Raw genomic sequence first — 11,682 nt, 5'->3', positions numbered from 1 at the left:
AAACTACTATTGTGAGTACATTCCATAGTTCTCTGTTCATCCTGCGTGGTGAAACAGCGAACCCGTATATACGAAAATTGCATTTACCATTTATAAGTTTGAGTTTAATTAAAAATACTTAAAATATATTCGGGGACTCTGAATCACATTTTGTCCTGATGCCAGATTTGAACTGACGCAAATCTCTTTCACTACCTGTCAGAATGATATCATAATTATTTGCATCAATCCAGTAGCCATTTATTTTTCAAACTCCTGTACTTTACTTTACTATTTATATTTTTGACTATTTTTACTTCACTATATTCCTAAAGAAAATAATGTACTTTTTACTCCATACATTTTCCCTGACACCTAAAAGTACTTGTTACATGTTGAATGTAAAATGGTCCAATTCACTCGCTTATCAAGAGAACAACCCTGGTCATCCCTACTGCCTCTGATCTGGTGGACTCACTAAGTGCTTAGTGAGAATTTCACAGGGTGGTAAAGTGCACAGTGATGAGTTTGATGCTGCTTTCCAATAAATATCTAGGGTCTTATTCTAATGACATGATGATCAATTCCTGACTGCCGTTTGACAAATAAAAAATATTATCGCTCTTATCCATAATAATCTGATCATGTAGACTAGCCCACCAGCATTGCCATACCAGCACTGTATCTGTGAGTTGTTGGCTAGTGCTCACATGCCAAGACCAGAGTAGGCACCACTGCTATTTAATGCAACAGTTTTTGTGACAAAACAATCAGTAGAGTTGAACATGCTATGGAAACACGTTGAACTTTAGATTTGTATTTGGTAAATGAAAATTTAAGCGAACATTTTAAAGTTGCGTGCACTACGTCATCAGGCACTGGTTTTTATTTGGTGGAAACACCACTAATGGGAATATTTGCATATTTTCTATATGCAGCTTCTAGAATATTCGCATGAAAATGTTTCGCCAACTGGATGGAAACCTACCTTTTGACTGATTTTTCATAGAGAAATTCCTTTACCTTGGCTGGTTCCTCCCACTTAAAATATTTTCCACTTGATAATACACCGCGCATGTGCAAAATCGATTCAAAATGCGATTCGTTTGAAATATGTGGCGGGGAGATTCGTTGGCGTTACGCAGTCAAAGCGAAGCACAGGCGAGTCCCAATGCAACACAAATGAAATAATCCAAACAAAACGAACTGGCAATACAATGGACAACTCAAAACACCTAATTGCGAAGATGTCGGAGAAATTGGAGAAGTAAGTTTCTAAAGAAAAAAGCCTGCTGAATGCTAACTATTGCACGTTTAGCATCCCGTCCAATACAATGTTAGCTARCTAGAGAAGTTCACCCTCGCTAGAAATGATGTTGCTAACTTGTTAGCTACTGTAGTTGTTACTAGATAACTTATTTTTGTTAGTTACTGTAGTTGTTACTAGGTAATTAACCTTTTTGGTTTAACTTAAGTATTGAATAATTCAGTACGGCCAAATGGTTTGTAACGTAAATTTGAGCTGCTTAGCTAGCTAAATACGTTAGCCAGGGAGGAAGAGGCGAAGTCAGTAGCTAACAACGTTAGCTATAGATAAATCAACTTTCTTACACTATAGCCACATTCAGTCAAATATCCAGATAGGTGGGTTGGTCAGCTTTACAGTACTATTTGCCAGCATGGCCGACCCACTTGTTTACAGCTGTACTAGGGTCAGACAGGCTTCCTGTGTAGCTTAACTAAATCACTGCTAACCCGGCACAACTGAGTATGGCTCAGAAAACATGCATCAATCCAGGGATGAGAAATGTGTTGTACTCCGAATTTTCCCATTTATCCAAACTGTGTCACTGGGAAGATTGAACGACTGCTAGTTTATTCTCGAAAACTGACCTCATTGTCCTCATTCTAGGTAGAAGCCACAGCAGCCGTTTTGGCTCCTTTGTTGTTAAACACCAGGTGCCACTCCTTAATGGCTACTGCTAGCTAGCATGAGGACGAAAACTATAGTTTACAACAAAAAAGTAATTAAATCTTCTCGGTGTAACAGTTGGGATAATGGCACAATTCGAGTACAACACTTCTTATTCCTGGATTGAGGTACGTTTTCCAGACTCTGTCTTAATCTACAAAGAAAGCCTGTAGAAACCTAGTGCAGTTTTAAGCAAGCAGGACAGATTTGCTGGCTAAATCCATAATATTAAGGTGTTGGGATGTAATGTTTCAGCGACGTGCATCGGTCCCCGATTCAAACGTTTGAGATACTGCAACTGTCCGCGGACCCCAAACCGAACCAAATGTAGCATACATTGGTCAGAAAATACATTCAAACGTTACGAATCTCCGATTCACTAACCAAGGTAAAGACAGTTTCAAGTTTTGACAAGATATTCGCGATTTCAAACCTCAATAGCTTCCAAACCACTTGAGCCACAGACTCCAAATAAGTGTCATGATGTTGGAAAAATTTCGCACACCATTGCACAGGTCTTATTTTAACGATTTGGACATGATTTCGCTTTCCAAAGCTAATAAAAATGTGGCAATGTGAGCGGAATTTTGTATTCCTAGTTGAATTAGTTAGGGAGCGTAAACAAAGTAAATGTTTCTGAAATCAATGTTAGTGCTTCGAATCACCTCGATTCATTCTCAAATAAAACCACATCGCACTAAAACGTATTGTTCCTGTATTGGGGCCCATGTATCTAGATAGGTATCCAGTCGTCTTGAAAGGGAAAGATGCACATCCCTACTAAGGTGCTAATATTATGCTTATTTTATAGGTCATTGTCAATGGACACCGMGGAGATGGAGACCTACCAGAGGTATGTGGGAGGAAGATTATCATGTTAATGTCTTCAGAACACAATTCTGAAGAATTTACACAAATATTGCTGTTGTAGCTCTTATTGCGGGACTTYGCGTGTGGGAAAATCACCTCACTAGTCAGCCTATTATATGTATTGAACATTCATATTGGACTGTACACACAGCCTTACCTTTGTATTGTGGATCTATGAAATGGGGTATCACTGTCTCCTCAGTTACACCCGCAGAACACAATTCTGAAAAGCTAAATAATGTTAGCCTAGTAGTAGTGCTTTATTTTGGGACTATGACTGTGGAAAATCACCTCTAATCAGTCTATTAATTTATATGTATTGAACATTCATATTGCACAGTACAGCATTACCTATGGATTGTGGATCCATGACATTGAGTCAGTCTACTCAGTGACACCCACAGAACACAATTCTGAAGAGTTTACACGTATTAGTGTCGTAGCTCTTACTTTTCCTATGGGAAATCACCTCTCTAGTGAGCCTTTTATACGCATTGAATGAATGTTCCATATGGTATAATGTGTATAAGTATGCCCCTTTGCAATTATGGAGTCCTCCAATATGTCCAGTGAGAATCCAATAAAAAAAATACAGTTTAGACTATACATTGAATTTACTGTAAAACGGATGCCCTGCTTCACATTTCTGAAAATAGTAAAACAATTATTTATTTCATATGAATCGATTCTTTTTGACAAACCTAATGATTCACTTTGCCATTGTAGTAGTTGGGGTTCGGTTCAATCGTGGTGAATCAAATCATGGGAATCAAAATAATAATTTCTGAATTGCAAACAGTAAAAGGGAAAAAAAGTTGTAGCCTTTTGGATTGTGTCATAGCAAAACTTATTTTGTAGATATTTTAAGTTGATTGGGACATTCAGTTTATTGGGCACTGCAACTAAATATATGCTAATAGTCAGCCTTAAGTAAACACTTCTAAAGTAAGACAAATATAGGGCCCTATAAAATCTGTGATGCAGAAACTCATGCTGAAACAGTAATTTCTAAAGGTTGTCCACCAAAAACTTCCCAATTAAATGTTGACTGCAAAATAGGCCTACCTGGCAGAATGATGTCTATCAATTGGGTGCGCATTTGTTTAGCAAACAATGCCATCGCATGTGCAGTACAGAAACACTGCTAGTAACGCAATGGTCTCTTGCTAGGTGCACAGTTGAATTAAAGGGAACTACACCCTCAATAATTTTCCGAAATATTTTTCCCATACCTCAACTGGTCTTCTGATGTGGTTAAATACTTATTGTGTACTTAGAACATCTACTTTTGTTATTGTTAAATTAAGAGTGAATCTGAAAATGCCAAACCTGGTAAAATCAAGCTGAATTTGGGTGATAATCTATTGGGTTTTATAGGGCCCTATAGTTGACTAAAATAGAATATGCACATTTTCTTCAGGAAATGTGTGCTTGCTTCACCTGTCAAAGCCTTTGTATGGTAGTGGGAGTTTGCTTTGCCTCTTCTTTGTCTCTTGACGGATTTTTAAGGAAGTTCCTTTCCATTGGCAGGTTGTTGTTCTTTCCATTTGACAATACACAGCGCATGTTCAAAATCGAAACGTGATTTGTTTGAAATATGTGGTGTAGAGAACTGTTACGCATTCAAAGCACAGGCGAACAGGAAATGCTGAGTCCCAATGCAACATCCAGGCAACACATAAGTAAAATAATGTACACAAAATTAACCGGCAAGACGGACATCTCAAACCACAGCTGTCTGTTTCTCCGAAAAACTGTCATTTTTGTCCTCGTGCTATGTAGCAGAAGCCACAGCAGCCATTTTGACTGAACTGCCTTTCCAATCAGCTCCTTTGTTGCTCAACACAACATGTTAGCATGAGGACGAAAATGGCAGTTTACTTAACTAGCGGTCGTTAAATCTTCTCGGTGTAACAGTTGGGATAATGGGACCATTCTGAGCCACCGTTACTATTCCCACCAAGTATGTCAACACTATTGGTGCGATGTGGATGGTGTTTGCCTTTCACATCAGTGACTTGGGTTCTATTCCCTTCCCTGCCCTGCGTTCGCTTGAATACCAAAAGGCAAACATTTGTTGGTGAGGTCTCTAGATGTTGTACTAAGTTTTAGTATTATTACAAAGGGTACAACTTAATTTGTTATGCTATAATTAGTATTTTTGCTTGCCCCACATCTCAAAAAATGAAATTTATTTTACTGGGCAAGTCAGTTAAGAACAAATTCTTATTTACAATGACGGCCAAACTTGGACAGCGCTGGACCAATTATGCACCGCCCTATGGGACTCCCATTCACGGCCGGATGTGATACATCCTGGATTTATGCCTCTTGCACTGAGATGCAGTGCCTTAGACCGCTGCACCACTCAGGAGCCCTTAAATTGGTTACAGTTAATACATTTTGCATGTCTTTATTGTAAAATTTGTGCATTAATTATGTAACGACATTCTGACCTTGTTTAGCATTTTCTAGTGGGCCCAATTGTGGCATGATTCCATTATTTGTATCTGTTTGCATCAGTTTCAGTGGCAGACTTATTTTGAAGGCAAACCGCTAATTCCACAATTTTTACTAATCACTAATGTTTTTCACATCGGGGTTCTTCATACCACCTCAGTGGTGAAGATTTTGAAGTAAACTATGCCCAGGGTAAGGGCAACAAGTCAGGTACAGACAGAAAAAGCATTGTTAAAGGCCCAGTGCAGTCAAATGTGAGTTTCCTGTGTTTTATATATATTTCCTGAGGTTGGAATAATACTGTGAAAAATATGATAATGCAATTTTAGTGTAATAGACCACCTGACATTTCAGCCTGTTGTGGTGGGATGGAGTTCTGGTCTGCCTGATGATATCACCTGGTGGTAAATTAGTTAACAGACCAATAAGAAAGAGTTCTAAACCTCTCTGCCAATAGAGGCTAGGTTTCAGTTTTCCCCTCCTCACTCAAACCAAACCCAGACAGTCCTAGCAGAATTTATTTGATATTGAGATAAAAATGGCTGTATTGGACATTTTTTAAGCAACAAAGATAGTGGTCCTCTGTAGCTCAGTTGGAAGAGCATGGCGCTTGCAAGGCCAGGATGGGTTTGATTCCTGGGACCACCCATGGGTAAAATGTATGCACGCATGACTAAGTTGCTTTGGATGAAAGCATCTGCTAAATGGCTTATTATGGTTATACACTACCGTTCAGAAGTTTGGGGGTCACTTAGAAATGTCCTTGTTTTTGAAAGAAAAGCAACAACAACAAAAAAGTTAATTTTAAAATAACATCAAGTTGATCAGAAATGCAGTGTAGACATTGTGAATGTTGAAAATGACTATTGTAGCTGGAAACGGCTTTTTATTTTATTTTAATGAAATATCTACATAGGTGTACAGAGGCCCATTATCAGCAACCATCACTCCTGTGTTCCAATGGTGCGTGGCTTTTTCTTTGCAACTCTGCCTAGAAGGCCAGCATCCCAGGGTCGACTCTTCACTGTTGACATTGAGACTGGTGTTTTGCGGGTACTCTTTAATGAAGCTGTCAGTTGAGGACTTGTGAGGTGTCTGTTTCTCAAACTAGACACTCTAATGTACTTGTCCTCTTGCTCAGTTGTGCACCGGGGCCTCCCACTCCTCTTTCTATTCTGGTTAGAGCCCGTTTGCACTGTTCTGTGAAGGGACTAGTACACAGCATTGTACAAGATCTTCAGTTTCTTGGCAATTTCTTGCATGGAATAGCCTTCATTTCTCAGAACAAGAATAGACTGACGAGTTCCAGAAGAAAGATCTTTGTTTCTAGCCATTTTGAGCCTGTAATCAAACACACAAAAATGCTGACGCTCCAGATACTCAACTAGTCTAAAGAAGGCCAGTTTTATTGCTTCTTTAAAATCAGCACAACAGTTTTCAGCTGTGCTAACATAATTGCAAAAGGGGTTTCTAATGATCAATTAGCCTTTTAAAATTATAAACTTGGATTAGCTAACACAACTTGCCATTGGAACACAGGCCCATTTATCAGCAACCATCACTCCTATGTAGATATTCCATAAAAAATCTCCAGTTTCCAGCTACAATAGTAATTTACAACATTAACAAGGTCTACCCTGCATTGATCAATTTAATGTAATTTTAATGGACTAAAAATGTAGTACTATTATGATATAGAAGTACTATTACGATATAGATTACTGAATTGTCTAATTCAACACATTTACAAGTGTTTTCTTTCTTTTAAAGGTACATCAAGGATGGAAAAGATGCTGCCAGACAAGGAAATATGACTAAATCATTGGAACTGTTCAAGCTGGCCCATGACATCCACCCTGGTGATAAACTTTGGAGCAGGATAAAGAAACTTCAGGAGGCTATAAAAGAGATGGCACAGCAAGGCTCAGAGAGTGAGGATGAAGATTTTGTCAATGTCAACAACAGTGGTCTAATGCTTTTCAAAGAAATATATGACAAACTGTATGATCATCAGCAAGAGGGGGTTGCTTTTTTGTATGGTCTCCACAGAGATGGTCGTCAAGGAGGAATCCTAGCTGATGACATGGGCTTAGGGAAGACAATTCAGGTCATATCGTTTCTCTCTGGTATGTATGATGCTGACTTGGTCAAGCATACCCTGCTCATCATGCCAACCTCACTCATCAAGATCTGGACCAAGGAATTTGCCAAATGGACTCCTGGAATGAGAGTCAAAGAGTTTCATGGCACAAGCAAAGTGGAACGCAACAGGAACTTGGAGAAGATTCAAAGAAGAGGTGGGGTCATCATCACTACATACCAAATGCTGATCACTAACTGGGAACTTCTCTCGTCTTACAATGGTAGAGAATTCAAATGGGATTATGTAATCCTAGATGAGGCACACAAGATCAAAACCTCCTCAACCAAGACAGCCAAAAGTGCACATGCGATTCCTGCCAGGAATCGTGTTCTTCTTACAGGCACCCCTGTACAGAATAACCTGAGAGAAATGTGGGCTCTTTTTGATTTTGCTTGTCACGGGGCACTTCTTGGTACTTCTAAAACCTTCAAAACAGAGTATGAAAGTCCCATCACCCGTGCAAGAGAGAAGGATGCCACCCCAGGTGAGAAAGCCCTGGGGCTCAAGATGTCGGAGAACCTCATGGCCATCATAAATCCATACTTCCTAAGGAGGACAAAAGCAGAAGTACAGAGAAAAACACAAAACCGTGTGATAGCCTGTGAAAAGGACCTTGAAAACAAAGTCCCAAGTAGTGGTGGTGGTGGTGCAGAAATGCCAAACCTCACCAGGAAGAATGACCTAATCATTTGGACATACTTGAGCTCAGTTCAGGAGGAAATCTACAATCAGTTCTTATCCCTAGATAACATCAAGGAGCTGCTCATGACCACCAGGTCACCGTTGGCTGAACTGAATATCCTGAAGAAATTGTGTGACCACCCAAGACTTCTCTCTGCCAGGGCTGTCGCTCAGTTAGGCCTAGAAGAAGGAACAAGTGCAAACTATCATGATGATGAAAATGAATCTGCTGCACACAGAATCGACAACATATCTGATAAAACACTAATATCAGAATCTGGAAAGATGATGTTTCTCATTTCACTTTTGGAAAGGCTTAAGGAAGAAGGCCATCGCACACTTGTTTTCTCTCAGTCAAGGAAGATGTTGGACATTCTTGAACGGGTTCTAGTGAACAAGCGTTTCAAGATTGTGAGACTTGATGGCACAGTAACACACCTCACAGAAAGAGAGCGGCGCATCCAAATGTTCCAGACCAACAAGCAATACTCAGTCTTTCTCCTAACCACCCAAGTGGGAGGAGTTGGCATTACATTGACAGCAGCAAACCGAGTAGTTATTTTTGACCCCAGCTGGAATCCAGCCACTGATGCCCAGGCCGTTGACCGGGCCTACCGCATTGGACAAACGGAGAACGTTGTCATCTACAGACTGATCACTTGTGGCACAGTGGAGGAGAAGATCTACAGACGGCAGGTCTTCAAAGACTCCTTGATCAGACAGACCACCGGGGACAAGAAAAATCCATTCCGGTACTTCAGCAAACAAGACCTGAAAGAACTCTTCACGCTACAAGACACTCGATCCTCATCAACACAGCTGCAGCTGCAGTCACTGCACTCGAGACAAAGACTCACAGATCCTAAATTGGATGAACACATCGCCCAACTTCACTCCATGGAGATGTTTGGAATATCTGATCATGACCTCATGTTCTCACATGAAGTAGAAAACAACGAAGATGACCCTGAGGATCAGGAAGCGCACAAGTACATAGAGAACAGGGTGCAGAAAGCTCAGGAGCTGATGAAGGTGGAGTCTGAGTTGCAACAGCAGCTTGCTGAGCGCATCGAGTCAAACACTGAGCCGGCACATCTGCGGAAACCCCCTCAACACAATACAATTGGGTCAACTGAGAAGAAGCCAAAATATGAAAAGCCCAGCCCCTCCTATCCTAGCCATAACCACAACTTCAACTCCCCTGTGTTGGTGGATCTTACCCATTCTGGGTCTAGTGACGAGGAAGATATCCACAATCTGAGTAACAAATTCATTGATCTAGCTGTAGATGAAAGCATTGAGATTATAGGGCACACTGTGACATTTGCGACTGAGGAACAGTTCATAAAGAGCAACCATATTTCTCCCATAGACAAGTCTCTTGAGGTGTTGTTGGATGGTGAGCCAATTTACACTTCCGCTCAAGAGATTTTGGATGTGTCATCAGAAGCAAAGGATGATATTGTTGCCGTAGGATATGTTACCTCTGAAGTTGAACAAGACAACCAGCCAAATGGCAATGGTTCCCCACAATGGCAGAACTTGTCACTTCACCAAGACTTGACAATGGACCAGAAGATCTCACCTGTCAAATCCCAGAAGAATCAAAGACTTTCTATGCTACTACAGATGTCCAACAAGAGCCTAGAAAGTCATGCAGAAACATCCTCCAAAGTTGATGAACTTGAGTCTTTTGAAGGAAATTTCAATCTACAGTTAGAGGACAGCGCTAGTGATATGTTCCCAGAGGAGGAATCCGAGTCCATCGTGGGAAATTCAGGTTTCCAGCTAGAGATGGATGTCAGCTTAAATGCAGATGACAAGCCTTCTGTGACTGGAGCTGTTGAACAGAATGGAGCAGATGTTCATGTCAATTCCCCTGTTTCTGAAGCAGATGACACGTTAGATAACTCATTCATTACTTCTTTCAAGAAAAAGAAAAAAGTTTTAATTTACAATAGTGAGGAGGATGACATTGATGAAGATGAGAGGCCTCATTTGATGAACAGGAAATTGGATGAAGAATTCCATGGTATTGGGTCCTCCACACCAAAATCTGTTAAATCTGGATCCATTTCCTTTACAACCAGGAAAAGCTTTGGAGTGAACACATCTGTGGCCTCAAGACGTTCCTTTGTGGATTCCGTGATTGAGCATGTAGAGGACCTTGATGAGGATATGGAAGCTGAGGTTTTACAGGTGCACACTGATGATGCAAGTGAGGAAAGTGAGGTGACTGGATCTTGTGAGGTGACTGGATCTTGTGAGGCAAGTGAGGTGACTGGATTCCATGAGTCTCTCATGGAAGATGAACCCACAGGGGAAACCTTAAACACTGAGAACGAAGAGGAAAGTGAGGAAGGTGGAAGTGAGCCAATGCATGTTGAAGAATCTGAAATGGGAGAGGAGGAAGAAAGTTCTTTGGAGGAATCTACCGGTGATCATGAGCTTGTTTCTAGTGAAAGAATGGACCAATGTGCCAGTGGAAAAGATTCTACATTACAGACTGTGGAATGTGTCAACAACAACAGGGATTCCTCAGCTATGACTGAAGAAAAGATGTATGAAAACTATGTGGAAAATGGAAAACAATCTTTCTCTGAGGGGAAACTTGATGATGCCTTGAACTTCTTTTTGAAAGCAATTGACATTAAAAGTGGTGATCCTGAAATTCAGTTAATGACAATTAAATTGTACCGTCGGCTCGGTGAGAGAGGAGAAAAAAATGAAATATTTCTGAAGTGTTAACTCATTGCTGTCATCTACATGTACACACAATGTATCACTCACTGATAGGGGTGTCTTTTTGAAGGTTTGTCTTGTAAAACTATGTTGAAACACATGGTTAAAATAATAGGCTAGTTAGAAATGTTTTTTTGATCAATTATTTTCTTAATTGTATTTTTGCATGCTTTTGTAATGTGTATATAATTCATAAATGCAAGTAAAAACTAATGTAAAAGTCTCATTTGTTTTGAAGTTTCATTGTGTAGTTGCACTGTGGAGGTTTCAATCACTACTCAGCCCATTAAATAGTCAATGGAAAATGGCATTGCATTTAGTGCTTGCTATTTTGGTTTGATGTGTATGTTTCTGAGCCAAATATTGTATAATGATGACCATATCACACCATCAAACAGCACGTTCGGTTTCCAATAAATTAAGCAATATTAGAACGAGCAATATCATTTTATTTATATATTATAGTACCAGTCAAAAGTTTGGGCACCTACTCATTCCAGGTGTGTGCAAAGCTGTCAAGGCAAAGGGTGGCTACTTTGAAGCTACTAAAATATATTTTGATTCGTTTAACACTTTTGGTTACTATATGATTTCACATGTGTTATTTCATATTTTTGATGTCTTCACAATGTAAAAAATAGTACAAATTAACAGACCCTTGAATGAGTAGGTGTGTCCAAACTTTTGACTGGTATTGTCAACTGTGGGACCTTATATAAACAGGTGTGTGCCTTTCCAAATCATGCCCAATCAATTGAATTTACCACAAGTGGACTCCCAAGTTGTAGAAACATTACAAGGCTGATTAATGGAAAAAGGATGCACCTGAGCTCAA

General features: G+C 39.9%; 1 protein-coding gene across 1 annotated transcript; it reads left to right on the top strand.

Moving 5' to 3' along the window:
* The first annotated feature begins 1,077 nt into the window (after nt 1-1,077).
* ercc6l (excision repair cross-complementation group 6-like) lies at nt 1,078-10,959 on the top strand. The gene is made up of 3 exons (XM_023968036.2): nt 1,078-1,246; nt 2,763-2,804; nt 7,052-10,959. Exons 1-3 carry the CDS (start codon nt 1,197-1,199, stop codon nt 10,851-10,853), a joined length of 3,894 nt encoding a protein of 1,297 aa, XP_023823804.1. The 5' UTR covers nt 1,078-1,196; the 3' UTR covers nt 10,854-10,959.
* The last annotated feature ends 723 nt before the right edge of the window (nt 10,960-11,682 follow it).

The sequence above is a fragment of the Salvelinus sp. IW2-2015 genome, linkage group LG23 (assembly GCF_002910315.2).
Source record: "Salvelinus sp. IW2-2015 linkage group LG23, ASM291031v2, whole genome shotgun sequence".
Lineage (NCBI taxonomy): Eukaryota > Metazoa > Chordata > Actinopteri > Salmoniformes > Salmonidae > Salvelinus > Salvelinus sp. IW2-2015.
Note: the sequence above shows the minus strand (reverse complement) of the source record. Positions and strands in the feature narration are given on the sequence as shown.